The 25498-nt window shown below is 46.4% G+C and overlaps 1 protein-coding gene across 1 annotated transcript in view; it reads right to left on the bottom strand.

Annotated features, from left to right (window-relative positions):
- TNFRSF19 (TNF receptor superfamily member 19) overlaps positions 1-25498 on the bottom strand; it is an 80576-nt gene that overhangs the window by 20918 nt on the left and 34160 nt on the right. Inside the window, exons 4-5 of the mRNA XM_080925918.1 lie at positions 15017-15195; positions 9744-9829 (exon numbers count right to left, since the gene is read on the bottom strand). Coding sequence (XP_080782044.1) covers positions 9744-9829; positions 15017-15195 — 265 coding nt within the window. The remainder of the gene's footprint in view (positions 1-9743; positions 9830-15016; positions 15196-25498) is intronic.

Below are 25498 nucleotides of genomic sequence, written 5' to 3'. Positions count from 1 at the left end.
GACTGGAGCTTAGGAAACTACAGACTTATTTTTCTCAGCTGTATTTGCTGGTTTGGCCTCGGGACACATTTCCCACCAGGATAGGACAGACCAAATATTATCATACGTGTCTTTGAGGAGAAAGGAAAGAAAGGCAGTCAGGAAGAGCTAACTACTGCAGGAGAGTAGCTGGCAGGGTGGGGAGGTTTCCAGGATCCGAGTGATGAGGACAGCCACTGAGGAGGTCTAAGGAGACTGGTTCCTTTTTAGCGCTGGCTGGGTGCCATTTGGCATTTTAATTAGCATAAATACTATAATTAACACTGAAAAAAATATCACAATACACCAAATAGCAGCTGATTTTCTGCAGCGTTTCCCTGCAAACACAATAAAACTAAAAGAAATTTTCCTGCTTTCAAGGATGTTTTGTTCTTTTTATTACCCCACCCACCTAAAAGTCCCTCAGTGCTGTTTACCCGGAGAGACAATGAGGTCTTTAAACTCTGCACCGAGAAACAGAAAAGACACCATAAAAGAGAAACACGTGTCGGATGGCTTTGAACATCTGTGTCGAGGCTCAAATAGGACCTCAAAGGGACAGAAGCTGGATTGCCATCTGAGAACTGAAACAAGGGAAACCTGGGCCATGCCCTCCCAAATCCTTAACCCCTGGAGTTCCACACGCTTCCAGAGCCTTTGGAAAGCAGGACCCTGCCAGGGAAAAGGCCGTAGGGAACACACATAGAGAGACACTGAAGTCCACACAATCTTCCTGGGCTCCCTAATTAGTGAGGTGGACGGTAAGGAAGAACTATGGGACTGTCTACATTCGGTGACTCTTAAATTATTTATTCCCACCCCGTGAGTAAGTGTTGGATCATCATTCAGAACTCCTGACTGGGTCTAGAGGAAAAGAAAAGCCCAGACTTCCACAGGCAGTGTCCTCCCTGGGCCTATCTCACCCACATTTGAAAGCCAACAGGCCTTAGCAGGAAGAGCAGAGGGGCTTGCATTAGGTTGGAAGCACTTTCTCTTGAATCCTAGGACAGGAGATGAATTTGCAAACCCAACCCACGCTGTGCCATCACTTGAGGTTTCTAACATCTCCATCCGGCACATGAAAAAGCAGCGGGACAAACAAACAGATGGTCTGCTAGGTGTTATGGCCAGGACGCAAACCCAAGACGTTGGAAAGAGCGTGGAATGTGGCCATCGTGAAAGGCAGCAAACAAGGGGCTGTTCTGCATCTGCCTTCGGATGAGCAAATGACGCGAAAGGCAGGTGCAGGAGAGATGACAAAAGACCCCCAGGGGTGTCGTTAGGCATCTGACACCAGCCTCCCTAGAGCCTAAAACACAGAGAACATGGTTGATGACGAATTGACATAAAACCTCCTTCCCTCTTTCCAGTGTGTGGTTTCCCCTGAGTGTGAAGCCCAACCTCACTTGGCGGCCTGACAAAGTCTAGAATTGCCTGGGAAGGGAGTCGGGGTGAGAACCGTGTAGGTTAGGCTGGCCTGTGGCCGTCCCATGAGGGTTTTTCTTCCTTGGGTTAATAGAGGTAGGAAGCCTCGGCCGGAATGTGGGCTGCATTACCTCATGAGGAGACGTGTGCTGAGCGCAGGCAGGCATTCACCCAATGCTCTCTGCTCTTGATTCTGGCTGTTTCAATGACCTGTCACAGTGGCTTCCTGACAATGGCGGTCTGAACCCCAGCACTGTGAGCCAAATAAATCCTTCCTCCCTTGCTTTAGTCAAGGATTTTACTGCAGCTACGGTGCACTAGCCATTTTTCTATGGCGAGGGAACTGCAGGAGCAGGAAGCCCCTAGACCTCACACCTCACACTCCAACCACGAGTGTGAGGCAGAGACAGCAAATGAGAGTAGCTGAGGCGCTTTACTCTAAAGGCTGACCCAGTGACACACTTCTGGTACGATTCTATCATTTTAACCTCCCCCAGACAGCACCATCAGCTGGAAACCAGGTGCTGAAATGCCTGAGACTCACTCAAGCCACCACACAGAGGAAGCAAAACACCCAACTTAGGGAAAAACGTCTATCAATCAAGTGCTGTTCTTTTTCAGTTCCATTGATCTGTGTGGGGTGTGGGGAGGGCTGGGGAGGTTCCTTATCCCTTGGTGTCCTTGAGGAATCTGCTTCAGGACATTATATTGTCTTCTGGATTCCTACAAAACAGGTACCTTATACCTCAGGGGTTCCATAGGACCACACACGCCCTCCTCTGCACGTAAAGCATCCCTCCATGACTTGTAATGCTCAATACGGCGAGAAGGATGGTAGATAGCTATACAGCAGTGCTGTGAGCGGAAGAAAATGTCTGCACAGAAACTCGGCTACAGAATGCTTTTGACGCCCCAATTGGTTGAATCTGCGAATATGAAATCCACAGGTAAGGAGGGCTGGCTCTATAACTAAGATTATTATGTTTTTAGAGTAAAGCAGGTAATTAAATCAGCCAAACGGCACTTATTTAAGTTAAATTAATTAAATTGCATTAATTAAATTAATCATCAGTTCTTGAGAAATGGGCAGAAAGCCTGTTCCTCAAATGCATTTACTACTAAAGTGGGGTACCGGGTCCCTGCTTCCGGCCTTGTTGCCGGTCTGTGGTCAACAGCTGCCATTGCTGGAGCTAACACTGCCGACTCACAGTTCTCCCCAGGCTCCTGACCTCCGTACCCCTCCCTCTGTACCCCTGCACCTACCACCACTCACACGGAGACCCACCCTCTGCTGAGTGGGTTCCCCACGTCACAGCTGGGTCCCCTGGGATCTCCTTATTTGAGTCTTTTCCCACACTTTACTGTCTTTATAAACCACTTTGATCCTGGCATTCTGAAGGTGTCCCTTAACAGGCAGCCCGGGTTCAGCAGCAGCCCCTACACATTTTAAAGAGCAGTTGACCTTAAAGAGAGGCAGATTCCTGTCACCTGTCCCTGGCAAGCTGACCTGGGGCTATTCATTTTGTGTTCGAGTGCCTGTGTGGGTGTTTGAAGATACCTGCCATTCCTCAGATGCTTCCTTAGTTGATTTTGAAACGAGGCCTGCCTGCCGTCCTCCCAACACCAGGAATCCAAGAATACTTGGCCATACTGGGCCATTTACCACGCAGGTTCTAAGGTTGAACTTAGGCCCTCCAGTTTGCCAGGCAAGTGCCTTACCAACTGAGCTCTCCTTATACCTCAGGGGTTATTCTTTTTAAGCAGATTTTAATTTGTTTTTTTTTTTCAGTACTGTAGACTTTGCAAACAGTCGTCTGAATAAAAAAGTTCACGCCAACATCTTCTAGGCATCTGGATGAAGTTGGGGCCTGACAGGGACGTGGGGGCTGCTCACAGATGGGAACTCTGCAGGCTCAGCCCCCTTTGGGATAGGGGTGACAGAAAGGCTCTGTAGACCTGGCTTGGGAAGTGGCTGTCGCTTTGAATGCACAGGTGTCAAAGCCACTAAGTGATGCATTTCAACGGGCAATCGTCTCATAAGAAATTATGTTTCAGTAAAATCAAAGACCTATGGCTGACATAACAAATTAACCTCCTTTTAACTGACTGTCCAGGAGAGACGATTTTTTGAGTATTTAAGAAGCCTGTCTTGGGTTAGGGTTAGGGATAATGTTTTTTTAAAGACTCAGTGGGAAACACTCTTAAGCTGAATTAATTTTTACTTGAAATTCAACTTCAAGCTTCTATTTTTGAAGGCTGGGCCTGTGTTCTGGGTCTCCTGAGTGCTGCGCTCCCAGGCAGATGCTGCCAGGCCTGGGCCAGCTCTAGCGCTCTAACACCCTTTTGGCCTCCTATTTTTCAGCAGTGACTCAGTAACACAGTTGACTGTTCTCTCGTTGTGTTAATTACAGAATCTGAAACACTCCCGCATCTGTGCTGAACATGCACGGGCCTCTCCCCTTCTTATTATTCCCAAAATAGCACAGTAGAGTCATGCAGGTCGACTCAAATCTAGAGCTACAATGAATCACGTGGAGGATGTCTGGTATCAATTCCGAACTGTTTCATTCAAGAGACTCAAGCATCCAAGGTTACTGGCTTCTAAGACTGGGAGTCTCACCCTAGAATTCATCCCCAGGGAACAACATGACATGACCATGCATTTATTTTTACAGAGTTGGGAATAGAGCCTGGGCCTCGTGTGTGCTAGGCAAACATTGTACTGCTAAACCACACTCCCGGTCACACTGTGGTTTTTAATCCCTTACTCTTGAGAAGCTTTGGAGCTTAGTATTTCTACATCGTTGGGCAGACCCTTGTCGAAGCCCCTTTCTTCTTCCCACGAATAGGAGCTGACAGAGCAGGCTGAGAAATGCCAGTAAGGATTCTAGCACCTTCTTGAATTCAAGAGGGATTTGCTAGGTTACACCGTCCTGGTATTTGTCTTCATTTCATAATGAAAATAAAATGTCTTGGGTTAAGCCACCCCCTTCTTCAGAGGGCTGACTTGGAAGTAGCTGAACACCAAGTTTAAAGGCCACCTAATCTGGTCCCAACTAGGATGTGAATGTCTCCAGCACATACCAACAACATCCTGAAAAATAAACATCCTCTGGATAAAAGGTTGACTCTAAGTCCCAACTACATGGCCCCCTGAAGCCATGGCTGCAGCACTGGATTCTCCAGCTACGGCTTCTCCCTCCATCCCCTACCACTCATTTCTTTCCAGTGTTTCCCAGGCACTCACAGATCACAGGAGAGGGAGAAGTGGGGGGTCTGCTTAGGTCAGGGCAGGAGACTGACTGTCTCCCCCATACCGGGGCTCTGCTGCCTCCGCTGTGTTCTTTTGATCTTTCCTTCTATACCTTCCCTATCTTACAGATTCTGTTTAGCAGGAGACAGCTAAGTTCAGACATCTCTGTGAGCGGCTTCCTCTGTGGGATGCTGAAGGTATCTGTTGGACGCACACAGCCATATTCAGCTGTCTTCCCCAAGATACCCACAGCGAGGCTCATGAGCAGCCTCCTTTCCAGCAGTGACCTGGCTAGACACCAAGGAATCATGGTCTGGAGACCGGAGACAACGTCACAACGCTCAGTAAATCGAGCCCTTCATTCGTGCACACTGGCTCTATGGACCATAATGCAGGGTTCTGGTAAGTGTCCTGGGAAACCTGGTCTCCGAGTATTAGCAGATTCCACTTCAAAACTACTTCAAGCACATGCTGGGCACATGGAGCAAGCGTGGAGGGCCTTGTGCAAGATCCACACACAGTGCCGCAGTGTGACGTGCCTTGTGGTGTGGGTATCTCTTCTGTCTCTGCACTGTGCCTTTCTCTTAAAATTGGATATGTCTGTGTTCAGTAACTCTTGCACACGCCTGAGTGTGCTGAAGGTCAGAGGTCAATGTTCTGTGCCCCCCTCGCTCGATTTTTTTAGACAGGTTTCTCACTGAAGTTGGAGCTGGAGCCCATCGGCTGCTACACTGGTGTCTTGTGCCCCCAAGCCCTGCCCCCAACACATAGCCTCCATTACCATGTGGGGCAATTGGCGGTGAAGGAGATCCTGATTCTCAGTCAAGGTAAGTAGAAGCCCCTGGGACCCTAAGGGACGGCAGGAACTTCCTAGTCTCCTGGGAGATCAGGCCCCTCTCACACAGCTACAGCCGCCCACAGCCCCCTGTATGGAGGTTTGAGTAGGTCATGCCCCAAGTCCCTCCTCCACAGGTGAGGATGTGGCCACACATCAAGTAGGCTCAAGACAAGAAGGACCACACCTCCAAATATACAGCTGAGGTTTGCCCAAGCTTTCATGGCAAGGCCAATGGGAAGTACCTGTTGTTAGACTCTGAACCATCCCCAAACTGTATATATGAAGGCTATCCAGAACTAAAGGTGTGCAGGAATTACTCCGTCGTCTGAGAGTTCTTGTCATAAGAGCTGTAACACCACCTCTTGGTCCGCCGCCAGTCTCCCCCTGTGGCAGCAGCAGAGATGGAGGTAGGGCAGCACCAGCAGAGGAGGCAGCAGAACCAGTTTCCCCTCCCTGCTTTAGTCTCTCTCCCCTATGCCTGAACCCTGAACCCGAGCACCTAGCAGGACCAGAGATCTCCATGTGGGGCCTGCAGGGCCAGCCCCACATCAGCATGCCCAGAATTTATGTGGATGCTGTGACTCTGAACCCAGGTCTTCATGCTTGCATAGCCAGTGCTTTTTCCTACTGAGCCACCCCAGCTCCCTTTCCAAGTGCTTTAAAGAGCTGCTGGGTTATAGGGAACCAGGAACCATCCACGCAGTGCGGCGGCCAGTGCAGGCAGGGGTTCCAAGGACACTGGGGAAATTAGTGTGGCCTGTGAGCAGCTTTGTACTGTTCACAGGGGAGATGCCTAGTGGGAGGAGGAGGAGATTCAGGGCATCAGAAAGCAAACCTCTCCCCAGCTCATTTGTGCAGCCAAGAAAGTCTGAAATGGGGCTCTGTAGCCTGTGCCTGGACGACCGGCTAAGTGAACGGGCATTCAGTACGTTGCCGCAGGCCCCAGATACAACTTAGGACCCCCACCTCTGTGCTGGTCTCACCTGCCTTCTGTCCCATTAGCTCCTCTGGCCTTGGCCATGCACTTAGGGCTGTGGTAGTTCAGGAGTTGGCTCCTCCAGGACAGTGCCTGCATATACCTGTCTCTGACGCAGGTGCCCAGCACAGGACAGTACAGAGGGCGGTCTACCCTTTGATATGCAGATAGCTAAGGAGCCTCCAATTCAGCTAGTCTTTGTCCTTTCCCATCCCCAGGCCTCACCAGATGCATGCCGAGGACCCCCCATAACAATGTAGTTCATGAAAGTGAAGCTTCTATGCACCCACAGACCCTCTGCCAAGTCACCAATGGCATTAATTGGTGGGAGTGATTGGCTGATCTTAAAACATTGGGGCTGACAGTGGCATTGTGAACAAAAGGTACTTCATGTAAAATTCCCAACTGCAGGTGTTGCCCTGAATGTATCAAATGTGCGCCCACGTGAGACCGTAAGGAGAGAGAGAACACAACACCCAAGACATTTTAGACACATGAACCCTGCCTTGGGTCTGATGAAAAATGCAGAATTTGTGGGGTTTTTCTCGAGTACTGTTTATTCGATTTGGAATGCTGCTGTGGCTGGAATAATGGTTTAGAAGTGAATCAAAGCGGCTTTCACCAGAGTCTGACTGTGTTTAAAGTGTGTTTAACCTAGATGTTTGCTTTGTTCTCGAGGACTCTGAACAACAGGCCACATGATTCTAAAGTCATACCCATGAGATAAATCTCTGCATGTGGGAGAAAGGAAAGCGGGAGGTGCGCTGACCTGCAGTGCTGGCAGCTTCGCACGGCTCGGCGCTCCAAAAAGTAGATCCCGGCTCCTCATATTGATGCGTAATGAGCTGCCTTGTTAAACAGTAATTATGTTCAAATCACTTGGAAGAACTTAAAAGGCCTTCTTATATCATGAATTAAAGTCATTTCAAAATTAACTTTAAAAGGACATTTGAACTTATTGCACATTTACGTTTGCTTAGGGGGGAAGATAAAGGGAAGCACCAGCAGTCCCCTGAAGGACACATTTCTAGTATCAGGGCTTTACAAAATTCATCCGGCAAAACAGCTTTCGAAGTTCCTCCCAGTTGATTTGCTATCTGTATGCGTTTTCAAAAGAGAAGTGTGGCTTCTAATAGGGTATGTGACTGTTCTGTGCACACCACTTATCCCCTTCCCCACGTCACATATGATGTGTCCTACATATTATTCACAAACTTTGCTGAGCAGTGTGTCACTGAGGCACTTGGACTGAGGGTCTCTGGTGGCTACCACGTTGCTGTCACCCTGCACAGGCGAGTCGAAAACCTTGTCATCATGGAGAGATTCATACACCATGCCCTTCTGCATGCCTGTGTGGCCAAAGTTACTAGGACTTCATTTTGGTTTTGGTTGTTCTTGTTTTTAGACAAGGTATTACTCTATATCCCAGGTTTGCCTCAAACTCAAGGCCATCCTCCTGCCTCTGCCTCTTGAGTCAATACTAACACTTTTCATCTCTACACACAGTACTTAGCAATCTGATAGTCTACGTGCTTGGGAAACATCCTTAGAAAGAAAACAAAACACATTTAAAAACATATGAACCTTCAGTCCTTGGAAATGGAACTTCAGTGTGAGTCCGCACTTTGTTTTGAAGAAGAAAAGAGTGTCTCTGGGACCCTCCTCCAATCTACTACCTCCGTCCTGAGACCACAACTCACTCTCTGAGCCTAGAAGCCCCAGCTGAACCTGTTCTCACTAAAACCTCGGGACAAACCCCACTGCTTGAGGAAGCCTGAAGGAGCCAACTTCCCATAGCCTTGGGAGGCTCAAGGGCACAGGAACCCCCCAAGGGGCCTGAAGAAGCAGCTCTTTGTGGATAAAGTGAAAAGCCTGAGGAGGAACACAAACAGGAGGCGCCTGCATCACTTCCCCCAAAGACTTCCAGATCTCCTTTGAGGGGATTAGTCAAACTCTGGACTGCTTCCCAAGGAAGGTGCCAAAGACAGCAAAAACCCCTTTGACAGAGATGAACTCACCAAGACCCCAGGCTCTCTCTGTCTGGCCCACTGCACTTCTGACTTCACAACTATCTTTCTTTACTTTCCAGAAAGTTTGGCACGTGTGTATTTCTATATGCTGAACTCATTCATGTCTTTTCCAAGCTGCATGACCAAAGGCATTCATAAGGCACGAGAGCTGTACGTGAGTCCTGTGTTCAAAGGCTCGTCCACGCTATCTAAGCTTAGCTAACTAGACCCCTAAAGGCCAAACATTCCAAAGCCTCGGACTTTTGATTGCATTAAATCAAACCCAGCACATCAAGTGTGTGGGGCAGGGAGGGCCACCGTACTTGCCAGCTCTAACCTGGTCTGTACTGACGCCATTTGTTTGATGGTAGATGAGCTTGCCTCTGGGAAAACAGACAGTTGACGAGCAAGACCAGGTCCTTGAGCTTTGGGTAGGAGGATGTTTCATGTGTAAACGCATAAAGAAGACTCCATCAGTAACTCCTATGTGGCGGATTTGTACAGTGCTGTTAAGCAATGAGCCAAGAGAGAAAAGGCCACCAGGTGAAACAGTGCGGCCTTGTTGCTTGTTTGCTCTTTGTTACAGAAAAAAGCAAGAGGAGCAGAAAGTCTGACCTGCCAGCCTTGCTGGGCAGCAGAGCCTTGCCCCACCCTTCACTGACTGACCCTGTACCTTGCCTGGGTGGCTGGTTGTCAGCCAGCTTTTCTTAGCACGAAGACAGTGAGCAGCCACCATGCAGGCCAAACACAATAAACGCCCTTGTTTCCAAGGGGAAAAAAAATAATGGTCAGAAAGACTAATGTTAACACAAAGACTCAAGTATCTCCTGGCTGCTGCCCCCAGCCCCGATGGGTGTGGAGAATCTTCTCTCCTCACATTTGACAGGTGAGAGGAACAAAAGACCTAGTGAGCAGGGGGCCCAACAGATACAGTATGGAGGAAGAGGGAGTCCAGGGAGGACCTTCAGAAAGTGTCTACCACTGTGTGATCCCATCAAGGACAGAGAAAGGGAAATCCCCAGACAACCCAGAGAACCCCAGTCTCCTGTGCTGCTCTGGGCATCTAAGACAAAGGGTGCTAAGGTCAGGACTCCTGATACAATGCCTGTTTCCCTTGCACATGCAAATCAAAGGTCACTGTTGACCAAGGCACACAATAAAGGGCTTTCTAGACAGTTTTTTTGTTTGTTTTTAAGTCTCCTTCCCACTTGGCATAGCACTCACAGTGTGGTTCGTAGGGAGGAGGTGGGTCTCCGCAGGGCACACACTCCATGTCTTGAAAACCAACCAGTTTGGTCTTCCGGTAAAATCTAGAAGAGCAAGGAGAGAGTCCTGGTTAGTGGTGTTACCTAAGTTTACCCTGGCAGCTGAGCATCACGCCGTGGGGTCACTGGCAGCTTCCAGAACCAGCTCTTGATAAAGTAGGAAGCAGCCAAAGGCTGAAGGTAGTAAACTATGCGCAGATCCAATATTTCACATTCCCTATATGAAACTTCTCGGTTCCTCTCTGTGAAGGGTAGGATGCTCAAGAGGGAATATGAAGCCAGTGGGCTCTGGCAATCCTGTTGTAATCTAAGCCACGAACACCTCTTAAATAAAGTACTAGATTTAGCATTTGAAATTTAGGAGCCCATATAGATTTTCACATTACATACTAAATAGTAACTGTGGTTGTTTCTAGACGGCAGGAACTCAAGTCATTTAAGACTCTGTTTAAATTTTAAAAATATATTAATTAAATTTATATAAAGGAAAACATAAAGCAGCAACAGCATAGCTCATGAGGAGCATCAAATTTGAAATGATTGTCATTACGCTACTGCCTGTAAATGAAATTACAGGGACAAGCTTAGCATCATCACTGTGAAAGTGATTCTTCAACCAGGAAAAGAACACACATTCCTCTCCAAACAACATTGTTCATACTTAAACCAGAGTCTCCATGCCACTAAAACGGGCTTTAAATGCTCAAGCTCCTAAATAATCAAATGAATGCAAATTGACGTGGAAATATGTTGTTTTTAATTGGAAGGAGAGAAAAGATTAATGTGGGGCAATAAATACACGGCAGGGGGGTGGGAGGCTGGGGGCAGAGGAATAGACTATGACCGACAAGGAGGCCCTGGTACCATCCCTAGAACCAAGTAAAAGCAAAGCCGTCATTTCTGAATCTTAAGCTTCAGATTTGGGGGAGGGGCCTTGTAAGTTGCAACTGATGTCTTCCGCCATCACCAGCTGACTGGCGATTCAGTGATTATCTTGAACATCGGTGTCTGACCCGAAGTTCACTGCGTATTGAGCAGGCTGGCAGTTCTGGACGCGTTATAGCAGTTTGGAAAAGGTCTTAGCTGGCGTGCCTGTAAAACCAGGAGGAGGGAGGGCAGCCAGAGCCACAAGGGGAGATATCCTCAAAACAAACTGGACCCAAAACTCTTAGTTCCTCTGCCTAAACCACTGCAGTAAACCAGCAGCAGGCCGGGCTCTGGATGATTCTGCTGGACTGCTGGACAGCATTGGTAGCTCCTCCGAAAACTGTGCCCATGTGGCCCTTTGCCTGGTGTTTCTTCTCGGTATTTAGTGGTCGTTCAAACATGGCAGGACTTCTTCACCTAGAGCCTCAGCACACTGGCCTTTGAAAACATGATCTATTTTAATAAATTATTTTGGTAACTGGATTTTGTTTGCTTATTAGGGAAAACACAGCCATCAAGAAAATGTTAAATAATGCCTGTATTCAATTTCAAAATTGATATTTCTGGTTTTTTTAAGTAGTTATAGAATATGCACTTTGCGCCTTCAGTGTTTGCTTTAAAAATGTTGGATATTATTTTTTTCATTTGCTTTTGCTCTTACACAAAAAGCTTTTCTGTGTTAAAACAACTCATAGATTTTGTCAATATTTAATTAAATTATATTTGATAATTTTCTGGATGGAAATATAAAAAATATTGATATATTACAATATTTTTTTTTTTCCAAGACAGGCTTTCTCTGTGTAGCCCTGGCTGTTGGAACTTGTTCTGTAGACCAGGCTGGCCTCGAACTCAGAGATCAACCTGCCTCTGCTTCCCAGGTACTAAGATTAAAGATGTGAGCCATAACACTCAAACATAAGTATATTACAGTGTTTATTACAACATAAATATATTACAATATTTAACAAGACATCTAAATAAGAAGTCCTGATTCACTATTGTTTGCTCTTGTTTAGGATCCCACGAGGTGGTCCATCTGGGCTCAAGCTCACCTCAATCCTCCTCTTTCTGTCTCTGAGTGCTGAGATGAAAGATTGAAAGATGTGAGCTAGCACATGTGGCCTCTGTGCTGAGATGAAAGATGTGAGCTAGCACATGTGGCCTCTGTGCTGAGATGAAAGATGTGAGCTAGCACATGTGGCCTCTGTTGCTTTTAATATTTCTATACGCATTTTTTGGCAAAAGGAATGCACACCAGCAAGCTTCCCATCACAAGCATTTTCAGGTGTTCACTTGTGAAACAAAGCCCTAGACTTCCTCAGGCTGAGGCTCTGGGCCTGCTGGTCACTACGTCATAGCTCCTTAATTGTCCTTCCTTCTAGTCTTGTAAATGTGACCACGCCACATACATCATCTGAATGGCAGCTTCAGCACTGTCTGCTTGTGACTGGCCTATCCCATAGCATGTCACCATGTCAGAGCATGTGACAGGACTGATGTCTTGCATGAGTCCTCCAGACAATCTGACCAGTCCCCTGGGAAAATGTGTTTGACATACATGGTGCTTATCCATTTGTCTGTGAACATTTGTGTTCATTCTGGAGACTGTGAATGGTACTTTAACAGAAACAGCTAGACTGGTCACCTGATGGATGCTGTTTGAAAATGCCGTTCTAAGAAAGCCTGCAGTAGACCTACAAGGTCCCACCACCGAGAGCCCTTCTGCCATGCAGAGCTACGGCACAGTGGGCTCTGGTTTCACAGTGTCCCCGGCTTGTGGCCTGTGAGCCACAGTCCAGCTGAGGCTCAACTCTGCCATGCACAAAATGGCCGATGGACACAAAAAGCACCTGAGTGACAGCCTTGTTAGTGCCAGCACTCCTGGTTCAGGCCAGGCAGCCGCCAGCCCGAGGTGTACCTTGCTCCACAGTCCACAGCCGTGACTGCTCACAACCAGAGGCAGGATGATGCAGTCGCTTACAGCCAGGCTAAGGATCTGAGCAGCAGGAGACAGGACAGGAAGTGTGCAAGCCGGTTCAGACAGCTCTCCAGAGCTAAAGGCCGCTGGGAAGCTTGAGGGCAGGACGGACTGGGACAAGGAATGAGCAGGTAACCTGAGTCATTTTCTGTGAAACTTCCTGGTTCAACCGGCACCTATCAGAGCAGGATGCTCAGCTCTGGGGGATCCTTACCCCTCCGCTCACAAGCGGGGTGACTTTCGGGCATCAGTCACCACTCTAAGGACCTTCATGATGCTCCTTCCGACTTAGCAGTTTTGGTGACAGTATGATTCACGGAAATATCTAGTTATGCGAAGAGTTCATTAAGTGGCTTGGCCACCGGAAGCACTGAAGAGCTGGAGGCCCAGGTACGGAGAACTGGACTACAGTTCGTTTCCACAGAGGGCCACGTGAGGCCCACTGTCACTCTGATACAAACAGAATCCTCTAGTTTGGTTCCTTTTGCTATGACAAACACCATGACCAAAAGTCTCTTGGGGAGGATAGAGTTTATTTCAGCTTGCACATAGTCCATCACTGAGGGAAGCCAAGGCAGGAGAAACTCCAGGCAGGAACCTGGAGGCAGCAGCTGAGGCAGAGGCAATGGAGGAGTGTTGCTTGCTGGCTTTCATGCATGCCCACACACAGACACAGACATGCACACACACACACACACACACACACACACACACACACACAGGTGGGATTTGGGTGTGCAGCTCCCCAGACCCAAGCACCTTTTCTGCAGCTTTGCCCTTTCCTTGTGTTATCGGAGAAGCATACTCAGAGCCTTACACTCTTGTTTTATTTGATTGTCTTTTTGAAATATTGAGTTGCAGGAATTCTTCATGTATCGTTGCTGAGATTGTGGTGAGTTGGGCAGGTCTCTCTGCAGAAACCCGGAACCTAAGGAGCTGCAAAAATAGCAGTCTAAAACCAGACACACATCTGAGGGCGGGCGGGGTGGGGGAGTTATATTTCTTCAAAACTAAAAACTTTTGTGCCTCAAGGACACCATCCAGAAAGTGAAAAGCCAGACACAGAACAAGTTGAAATGTTGGTGAATCCTGCACCTGACGAGAGACAGGTAACAGGAACATGTAGACCCCCCAGGGTCCATGGAAGGCTGTCCCCGTTCACGCCTGTCTCTTCTCCTCTATGTCCTCTTCTACTCATTTGTCCTTTGTGACTCCCTGGGCCTCTTGACAGAGGTGTGTGTGTGTGTGTGTGTGTGTGTGTGTGTGAGGGGGTCCTGGACTCAGCACAGAGCTGTGCATTATCACCGAGGAACACTCTCGGTGTCTCTCTCTTTTGAAAATACTGAGAGATGGTTTTTTTGTTTGTTTGATTGTTTTTGTTTTAATTTTAAACAGTGTTTTTTTTTTTTTTTTTTTTTTTTTTTTTTTTTTTTTTTTTTTTTTTTTTTAAATATGGGCATGCTAAAAATTCAATCTGAAGGAACAGTCCTTACTGGGGTTTCGGAAAGGGAGAGCAATTGTGGTGCACTGGGTAATAGGCAGCAAATGTTTAGATGTGGTAAATTTAAACATTTATTTAAATATTCATTTGTGGGAGGGGGTGTGTCATGGCATGAGTATAGACATCATCTCTCCCTCTGCAAGGAGGGTTCTGGGATTTGAACACACAGGGCATGTGTTCTTACCTGCTGAGCCATTCCTTGGCCTAGATTAAGCCTTTTTATAAAAACAAAAACAGGGTTGGAGAGATGGCTCAGCGGTTAAGAGCACCTACTGCTCTTCCAGAGATCCTGAGTTCAATTCCCAGCAACCACATGGTGGCTCACAACCATCTGTAATGGGATCTGATGCCCTCTTCTGGTGTCTGAAGATAGCAACAGTGTATTCACATACATAAAATAAATAAATCTTAAAAAACAAAACAAAAACAATATGACGCAAACTCCCCATGGTCAGAAGAAATCTCTGCTTCTGAACTCTGACCTATTCCTGGCAGGAGGGGGTGCCCACAGCTGCAGCTTTGTGGTCCTTTTCAAAAGTACCACCTTTTGTAAGCTGCCTACCAATTCCTTTGTCCTTTTGTCCAAGTGTTTCTGTTAGCTCAAAGGAACTCTAGGTTTGCAGGACACGCTCCTTTGTTGGTGTGACTTCTGCCTTGACTCCAGTGCCTGGCACAGGGTAAGCTCACAGGCTGAAGAAGGAATGAGACTGAAGTTTCAAATATTGCCCAAACATCTCAAGCTCTTCCCACGTGCTTTCACGGGACAGAGAAAAATGCCTTGGAAAACATTTAACGAAATAGTAGAAGAAATGGCCCAACTCACCCTGGCAAACAGTCCCCGCAGACAGCATCACTGGTGTGTGAGCAATTGGCCCTCTGGAAGCGGTTCACCAGCGCACAGTCCAAGCACGGCTTACACTTCTGGAAGCCCCAGTCTTCCTTGAACCTGTATGGCCGGCAGGGCACACACTGTGCCTCTTCCCCGTAGCCAAAGCCGCATTCCTGTGAGGATTAGAGGGAAAAGACAGCCGTTCAGACTCTGCAAGCCTGAGAAGGAAGCTGCCGGGATAGAGAAGACCCACCAAGTCCTGCCTGCCTGGGCACAGGGGCAGCCCTTTCAGCAAGTTCAAATATGTCTTCCCTGGCTAATAATCTCTCTTGCGGCCAATCCAAGTGTCTTTAGCAATCCACTTTATTCTAGAGATGATGTGCATGTGCATAAGAAAAGGTCTCCCTCGGGGGCATTAGGGTAGAGTTGTGGTACTTTCTTCTCCCCCAGTGAAGCCAGCCACGTGAGTGCTCAGAAGCAGAAGCCAGTGGACAATAAGCACCTCGCTGTTAGCAGTACAGCTTCCAAGTACAGGTGTGAAAATGTCAAACGCCTTAAAGCACTGACCGGATTAGCATTTTCTGTGATCAGAAGGGTTGTTGCAGATCTGTTCAGAAAGCTGAGGTCACAAGCTAGAGCCCGGGTGTGGCTCAGAATTAAGAGTCTGTCTAGCAACGGGATGCCCTGGGTTCAATTCTTAGCACTTCAAACAATACAAGCCTTGGGTGTGATGTACATTGGGGCACTGCACTGCTTTTAAAGGGACAAGTGACATTAAAGACTCTTTGGAATAACAGACTTCCACAGTTCAAGAGCAAAATGACATGTAGCAGGTCACATAATGTGACTAAGGCACATCTTGAAACCCAGGTTTTAGTTGCGTATTTGTGAGTCCATGAGGCTGATGTCTCAGCTGATCTCCAGTACACATCAGGATCCTAAGGAAGTAGGCTCTACTGTCAGTGAAGGAATGGGCTTGCCAGTGAGAGAGCATGCAGGTGAAGAGCAAAACCCATATATGTGTGTGTGTGTGTGTGTGTGTGTGTGTGTGTGTGTGTGTGTGTGTGTGTGAAAATAATGTGGCCCAGATAAAAGGTGGATCTTCCCACCTCAGAATATGGTCTTCCCACTTTTAAGTGATCTAATTAAGAAAACAACCCCTCACAGGTGAACCCAGCCTCTTGGATTTTACTTCATTCCAAATGTAGTCAAGGTGACAACAAGAACAGTCAGCACAAGTCTGCTCCTTGTCAACCTGACACATCTTATCTCCTTATGCCCTGCATAATTTCCAAATGAGAACAATACCAGGGCATAGTTACACCCTACATGATATAGCTGTTCACACCCAATCACAAATGCGTTATATATTGAACCGGGTCATAATTACACCTAACATGATGTAACTATCCCTCATAAACTGCAAACACATAATAAATTTTGCAATGGGTGGCAGTGTCCCTTGAGGGACATTCTTTTGGTATCTCAAAACTTAAATATGATGTTCTCACACCACTGATGTTCTCTTAATTGATGTTATATTATTCTGTGACAAAAATATCAAGGAAAGAAAACTCAGATATCTGTATAAACACATTCTTCAGAAAATATGTCAGAGACATGCATGTGAATCACAACTGTCACTTCTAAAACTGGAATTATGGGCTTAGGCGACATTTACAACTGCCTTCCTCTACTACCTATTCTGAATTTTCTCCACGCTCTACAAGCATCTCAGCAGGTCTTGGATCCTTTCCTGGCGGAGTGACCCATACCTTTATTCTTGAAGGGTCTGCACCCTTTGTTATCCTTCCTGGATTAGGCTGTTGTAGTTTCTCATTGACTTTAATCACAGGACAAGGTATCACCAAGAGACACCCTAAAGGATCTCCTGTACTCCAGACATAACCTTTTCTACATCCATTGTAGAAATCAATCTAATTTCCCTGTGGTAGTTTGGATCAATTAGCCCTCTGAACACTGCTATTCCTTTCTTAGCCTGCTGGCTTAAGGGCACCAGAAACCCCAAGTGGCCGGGGTCAGTCTCAGCTTCCAGTTCAATGGAGTATTTGTTGTGTTTCCTGGCAGAAGGGTTCCCTCCTCTGGAATCAAAACTTCTGGGCCAGCAGGTTGTGTGAACAGGAAGCAAAATTGTTCCTGGTGGGTTATTAGGAGTGATAGCAAGTGAAACTATTCCCTTTCCACTTCTGCTTCCTGGAACCTCAGATTCTGGCTATGAGAGAAACCAGACTATATTACACATCAGATGCTGATTCAAAACATATACCACCTTCTGGAGGACCCTGACCCAGTTGGCACTGTAACTGTGTCTTCAAAAGGTCATTCCATTTTTCTATCAGGCATGGGGAACATTGTAAGAGTGTGACCTTTATGTTTGTGGGCACACTGCCAGACTTCTTAGAAATAATACCAAATAATGCCATGACCGTGGATAAGGCATTCTGTAAGTCCATGGATGGGAGTTTTCGCAGAAGCATTATATGCAGGAAAAAGGCAAATCCATAACCCAAATAGGTATCTACTCCAATAAGAACAAAGAATTCTTTCTATGTAAAAAGTTGTCCAAGGTAGTTGACCTGACACCAGGTTGCTGGCTGGTCACTCTGGGACGCAGAGTTGGCCTCTGCTGTTGGTATATTTGGCACTCAGTAGCAGGTGTGGCCAGGTCAGCCTTGCTGAATGGAAATCTGTGTTGTTGAGTCTGTGTATATAACCCCATCTCTGCCACCACAGACACTTTGCTCACGTGCCCACCGAGCGATGGCAGGAATGGCCGTGAGGCTGATCATCAGAAAGGCTCAACCTATCAACTTGATTATTGAACTTCCCCTCTGCTGAAGTTCTCTTTTGGTGAGTATTCACGATGGAACACAAGTATCTTCACATCACGCTTTTTCCAAGTCACTGACAATCCAGCCAATCTACCGACTACAGCCCTAATCACTAACCACTAGTCAGTAAACAATCACAGATGTGGCCATTTTGCCTTCCAAACAAAATGTACGACCATGTGTACTGCCCAACGTTCTGCTCACTGTGAAGGTTTCCCTTCATCAGCATCCTTCAAGGTTGTTCCTAAAGAGAGATGTAATGTGGCAGCTGTCTTCTTCGGGGCAATGCCTGAAGAACCATCAGGAAGCCAGGCCCTCGTCCTCTCTTTCTCAATTAACCAATCATAGGCAATAGACATGAGGTTACAGTGGCATTCTTGCATATAGACAGCATTATAATGGGAGCAGAGACCACAGGCATTTGGATAATGTCTTTGTGTAACTTGCTTGTGCCTTCACGACCTGCTTGGGCCCCACCATGTACACACCACTTCAGTTTGGTAATTGCTGCTATGTAAGTTCTAGTTGATGTCCAGTAACACCCAGCTCAAGATGGGTGGCTCAGGTTGCATAGTAACTTGGTGGCCCATTATCAAATATTCAGTTTTCACTAAGGCCCAACAGCAGGCCAAGAGCTGTCTCTCAAAAATAGTTGTCTGCAGATGACGGCAGAGCCCTGCTCCAAAATCTCAAAGGTCTCTCATGTAACTTGACAATAGAAGCCTGATAAAGGCTCCAACCAGCGTCCCTGTCTGGCATTGACACAAGTACCGTAGGGTCTAAGGGATCATATGATTCAAGTAGTATAGCAGCCTGCCCAGCAGCCTGGACCCATTGGATTGTCTTCTCCTGTTCGAGGTCCCACTCCATGTTAGCAGCTTTCCAAGTCACTTAGTGTATGGACCAGAGTACTGACGAATGCGCTATCTCTAGAATCTAAATAGGCCCACTAAACATCGTGCATTTCTTGGTGGTGGGAGGGGCCAGGTGCAATAACTTATCCTTCACCTTAGAAGGAGTATCTCTGCATGCCGCACACCACTGGACTCCTAAGAATTTCACTGGGGTAGAAGACCCTTGAATTTTGGTTGGATTTATTTCTTATTCTGATACATACAATGTGTTACCATTGAGTTCAAAACGGTTGCTATCTTCTGCTCACTTGGTTTAATCACCATAAAGTCAATATCATATTCCAGTGTGGTATGTGGTGGAAGACACAGACAATCAGGATTCCTTTGAACTAAATTAAGACACAGGACTGGAGCATTACTATATCCTTGGGCAAAACTGTAAAGGTTGCCCTTGCCAACGGAAAGCAAATTGCTTCTGGTGGTCCTTAAGGACAGGTATTAAGAAAGAGCCCTTTGCTAGATCAGTAACTGCACACAACATACCAGGTGGTGTGCTCAAGTAAGAACACTACATCTGGCCCAGCAGCTGCAATCGAAGTTGCTATCTAATTGGGTTTTCGATAGTCAACTGTCATTCTCCACAGTCCTCTCTTCTACGCTGGCCAGACGGGATGGGAACCACTGTGCCGAATCTCACAAGTCCTTAATGGAACTAATCTCTCCAGTTCCTCCAGGGATTTAATGGTGTCTTTGATTCACTATTTTCCAAGGCAGAGGCAACTCTGATGACTTGCATTTAGCCTTTCCAACCATAATAGCCCTCATTCCACAGGTCAGGGAACCAATGTGAGATTTCTGCCAACATCTAAGTGTATCTAACCCAATTATTCATTCTGGAACTGGGAAAATAACCACAGGATTAGTTCAAACACTACTGGACCTATTGTGAGTCAGATTTCAGCCAAAACTACATTAAACTTAACTGAGCATGATGGTACATGCCTTTAATCCCAGGACATCTGATTGTTTCCTTTCTAGGCCCACTAAACATCATGCATTTCTTGGTGGTGGGAGGGGCCAGGTGCAATAACTTATCCTTCACCTTAGAAGGAGTATCTCTGTATGCCCCACACCACGGGACTCCTAAGAATTTCACTGGGGTAGAAGACCCTTGAATTTTGGTTGGATTTATTTCTTATTCTGATACATACAATGTGTTACCATTGAGTTCAAAACGGTTGCTATCTTCTGCTCACTTGGTTTAATCACCATAAAGTTAGTTATCCCTCTTGGGACGGTCAAAGAAAGGCTAACAGTAAAACGCTTGGGTAGTGTACATTGTCCTTCCTCAGGGTACCTGGCCATCTTTTCAATTAAGGAGTGCTGGATCTGCAAACTAACTCATGTCTGGAAATGGGTTACAGGCTGAGATTCTCTTCTGCCACAATACAATGTAGCCTTTCTTTCGTATGAGATCCCTCCCGCCCCCAACTTACACAGATCAACCCAAAATACAGTAGGCTTCTCCTTTATTTCACGCCTGGAAACACCACAATTGGCTAGCCAATATTAAAGGTCCATACAAGTTATCCCACCATAAAAGTGACTTTGCCCATTATGTGTCGAGCCATTACGGACATTGCTTTTCTGTGCAGGCCATTACGATACCTATGATCACCTTGCCTTTGGCCATTCAGTGCTGCTATATGGACCCTGCTAATTCAGGATCTAACTAAACCTGTTGTATTGACTTTATCCAACCGAGCAGCAGCATCTCTAACACTAAAGTCTAGCCCAAGAAAAAGGTCGATGACAAAGCTCTTCAAATCTGCTGGGGCCTCTCTCCAATTCTTGTATCTTATAGGACTAGTGAGGGGCATGTCTTCTGGACCTTCCCACTGTGGAGGGTTAGGTTTTACACAGCGTATCCACTCTAGCATCGAAGTTTCCCTGAGCCTTAAATCCTTCCTCAACACTAACAGTGTGGATACCAGGCATCTCCAGCTCCATTTCAGTAGGCCCTCTTTTGACAAATGCTTTATCCAACCATTCAAACAAACTTTGACACCTTAAAAAAAAAAAAAACAAAAAAAACCCAAAAAACTGTGTGAGCTTCTGTATTAAACCTAGAATCTCCACTCAGAGGGCCTCTATCAATAAACTCAGCCTGATCCAGTTTTATGTTCCTCCCATCATCCCATACCCTAAAGATCCATTCCCAACATATTCCCCAGACCTCTGCTTGAATGAGTTAGCAAACTCACCTAGTTCTTTAGTTTGCCTCCTCCTGGAATACACTTTCTAACTCTCCAAACTGCTTAGCCTTTGGTCCGGCTGTACATCTAGAGGAGACTCTTGGTGGTCCTGTGAGATATCAGTGTGATCTTTCCTGGCATCTCCTTCAGGGAAACTCACTGCTGGTTTGTCAGACAATAAGGATTAATGTCCTTGGGCAAAGGTAGAAAAGGCAGTATTCCAGGGAGTGGGGTGAGAGTCCATCTTCTGCTGAGGGAAGATAGACTACTTCCTCAGGTGGGATAAGCCCTTAAGAATCTCAGCCTCAATAGCACCGCCCCCCACCCATCTCCACTGCACTTCACAGAATCCTGTTCTTTACCAATCAATGCCCTTACTTTAAGGACTGATACCCTCCAAATGCTAGGGCTTGACATTTCTCTGTAATTCAGCCAACTTTGTAATAAGGGGTTCAGTTTGGTTTTTCACAACTTGAGCTCTATGGCTGCTGAAGAAAAGATTCTTTTTCAGGGCACACTTGTAAACCTTTGGACCGCACATGTGTGTTTGGAGGTGGCCAACTTTATTGTTGAGTTGATTGTTGTTCTTCACCATTCTGAGGTGCTAGAAGTTGGTTAATTTTATCACGGAGCTCATTCTTTTCCTTTGTCAATTTATCCAGAGATGCCAGGAGCAACCACCCAGCAGCATCCTCTCCCACAGTCGCAAGGTTTATGTACAGACTCACCGAATCCATTGCCTCTAACAACTGGCAAATAGGATGATCAAATACACTTGTCTCCTAAGTTTGTAAATTAGTTCACACCATGGGCTTTCAGTACTCTCTGAGTTTCCAGGAGAGGCTTTGGTAACTCTAAGTGTTGGCAAACTGGACAGCTTATTCCAGATACTTAGGAAATGCATCTGTATACGCCTGTGGCTCTAGAACCACTGTGGTGCCAAGTGTCTGTGTCAGTCAGGGTTCTCTAGAGGGACAGACTAATAGAGTCAATACACACACACACACACACACACACACACACACACGATTTATTAGAAAGGTTTACAGGCTGTACTCTAACACTGGCCATCTACCAACAGAAGGTCCAGGAAACTAGCAGTTAGCTGTTCGGTCCATAAAGCTGCGTGTCTCAGCTGGTCTTCCGTATACATCAGAATCTCAAAGCAGTAGGGTCTAATGCCAGGGGAGGAATAGACTTTTCTGCATGGGTGAGAGCAATCAGGCAATGAATTTGAGAGCTTGATTCTCTGTATTTATTTAGGCTGCCAGCAGAAGGTGTGGCCCAGATTAAAGGTCGACCTTCCCACCTCAGAAGATCTGGATTAAAAGTGGGTCTAGCCACTTCAAATGATTTAATTAGGGGGAAAAAGTTCTCTCACAGGTGTACCCAGACCCTTGGGCTTTAATTAATTCCAAATGTAGTCAAGCTGACAACCAAGAACAGCCATCACGTGACCGCACAGGGAACATCACCAACCTGCATAGGGCATTGGTTCTATTAGAACTGCTTCCCAAGGGCATCCATTTCTCCATCATTGTCTGGTCATGTGCAGACATACATGCTGTACTATCTTCAATTCTCAAAGTCCAGTTGTCCTAATACCTTTGCTATTGTGCTGTGGAAGGTTGAAAATCAGAGGACGTGACTTACGTGGTGAGGGTGGGGGTTGGTGGGCTCATGTCCAGCCTACCATCTATTTGAAACACACCAGTCCCTGGCAATCTCAAAAGGAAAATTTGCCTCTAACTTTAAGGCCAGGAAACCACCAGAGTATCTGTTAAAAAAAAAAAACCACAACTCTTGGCTTTCATATTTTCAGCATATAGGTTAAGAATTGTGTCCAATCTGAAGTGTCTATGCTCAGCTTCTCAATTTACCCCCGTCCCCCAAATCTTAATTACGAAGGGGAAAGTCATAGTACCCTGGGTGCCCACTCTGTAGGAACTCCATAAAGCCACGCCCACCCCAGCAAGGAACACTGTCTTCACTGCCTGAGGAGATGGGGCTTTGGAGAAGTGTTTGACCTTGTGCAAGGCCATCCAGGTGACCTTGGATCTGGAGCCTCCACAGCTTTGGCAGCGTAACCACTGTGCCAAAGGCTATGCTGCAGAGTAAAGACCGCAAACCCAGAACGCTAGCCATCAGTGTTTTGTGACAGGGCCATTACACACAGAATCAGCCTGAGACATCGCCTTGCAGAGAGTGCTTAAGCAAGTCCTCAGACCCATGTGAGATGTCTCAGAGCAGAGATAAGACAATTCTCTTAGGATACTAGTTTCTCATCTGTATCCCTAAATGCTGGAATACAGGGCCTAGCCTGAGGAAAAAAACCAAACAAAAACAAAGCAACAACAAAAAAACCTAACTCCATTTGTCCATAAAGTTTCATATAAAACCAACTAAGCTTCACTTATTAGCCCAAAAAAAAAAAAAAAAACAAAAAAACAAAAAAACAAAAAAAAAAAACCCAAACCAACCCAAGGACAGACCACCTGTGATAGAAGCTAGTCATAAAGAATGGGCAAAATCAACCCAGAATTCACTAATTACCACCTTCCCTTTTAGGCTACTACTGTAGTGCAAACTGGCTTCTAACTGCCAATCAGCTTCCTGTCTGAGCTTCCTGCAGGGATTCGGTGTGACCCACTACATCCCTCAAGAGGACACAGCCTGCACACCCTCCGAGATGGTTAGAGTCCATCCGTCTTCCTAGTCTTCCTAGGCCAGGACCTCATATATGTTAAGCAAATATATTTTTATATTTTGAGCTACATCTCCAACCCAATGGTTGGTTTTTGCTTTCAGAAAGCACCCCCTAAGCACTCCAGGCTGCCCTTGGACTCACACTGTTTCCTCCTAGTCATCCATCAGCCCTGGCTCTTTCTACTCCCCTTCCGTGATAATCCCTGAGCCTCGAGGGGTGGGGAAGCTATAGATGGCCGAGCACTCCAAAGTCTCTTCTCTGTGTGCTGACCAGTTGTAGGTTCTGCACTAACTGCCATCTACTTCACAAAGAAGTTTCTCGAGAGTTCGCAGATGAGCTGACTCACAGGCATATGTCCATTTAGCAGAATAATAAAAGCAAATTCTCCCCTAGGGTCTATCTAGCTTCGGGTTCATGGCCCTGACATTCGAGTCGGGTCTGGGTTCTGTCTAATGGCATAGACATTAAATGCAATTTTTAAAATAAAAGTAGTTACTTTATGGTATCTCACAGGGTAAGACGATTACTTTTCTTCTCAGCCATCATGCAGAGCACCTTCTGGCAACATGAAAGCTGGCTAAAGGGCTGAATCCTCCCAGCCCGTACCAGATTGATTTCACCATGTTCTTGACTCAAACGTGTTGTCTTCAGCAATAGGATCTTATGGTGAAGTTCTGGAGAGTAACCATGAGCAACGGTAATAATCTATACTGTTTAGGGGTCCATGGGAACCAATTGTCCAATGACTCCAAAACCCCCTGCACTAGGATTTTTATTTTTATCGTGGGGCTGTCCCGGGTCCCTCTCATTGTGTGGTAACTCCATGTGTGTGTGCACGATGTATATCTTAGGAAGCATCTTCAGAAATAGGTTGCTATGTCTTTCTCAAGAGGCCTTTAGTGTTTCCCCTCCTCTGCTTTACCTTCCCATCCCCCACCTCATTAATCCTCCTTGATCCATTACCCCTCCCCCTTCATATCACTGCCTTTCCTCTTCCTCCTTTGAAAGCTCCCCCCACCCCATGGCCGCATGTTTCCTAACCTCCATACGTATTCCAAATGAAGCACACATCTGCAGAGTCAAAGCTAACATCTGCATATGAGAGAAAATATGAGAGGTTTGTCTTTCTGGATCTGGGTTACCTCACTCGGGATGACTGTTTTCTAGTTCCACCCATTTCCCTACAAATTTCATCTTTCTTAAAAGCTAAGTAACATTACATTGCTCAAAAGAACTACGCTTTCATTATTCACTCATCAGCTGATGGACGTTTGAGCTTTTTCCCTGTTTTTGACTGTCAGGACTAGAGAGAGCATCAGCCAGCATGGCTGAACAAGTGTCGCTGATTTAGAATAAAGCCCCCTTTGGGTACAGTGGAATCATATAGTAAACCTATATCTAGCTCCTTTTGGGAAACCGCCACACTGATTTCCATAATAGCTGCATGAGTTTGCCTATCCATCATAGAGACTGAGCCCGCCCTTCCCCCACACACATCTGTTACTTTGTGGTTATTGTTACCTCCCCCCACATACACACATTTGTTACTTTGTGGTTATTGTTACCTCCCCCCACACACATTTGTTACTTTGTGGTTATTGTTACCTCCCCCCACACACATGTTACTTTGTGGTTATTGTTACCTCCCCCCCACACACATGTTATTTTGTGGTTATTGTTACCTACCCATTCTACCTGGGATAAGGCAAAGGGGTGGCTAAGCTCAACCACTCTCTTCATCTTGAGCCCCTCAGCTGCATGATGTTCTGAACCACTCACACAGAACAGAAAGGATGCTCAACCCCCCA

This window comes from Micromys minutus (assembly GCF_963924665.1).
Source record: "Micromys minutus genome assembly, chromosome: 12".
Classification (NCBI taxonomy): domain Eukaryota; kingdom Metazoa; phylum Chordata; class Mammalia; order Rodentia; family Muridae; genus Micromys; species Micromys minutus.
Note: the sequence above shows the minus strand (reverse complement) of the source record. Positions and strands in the feature narration are given on the sequence as shown.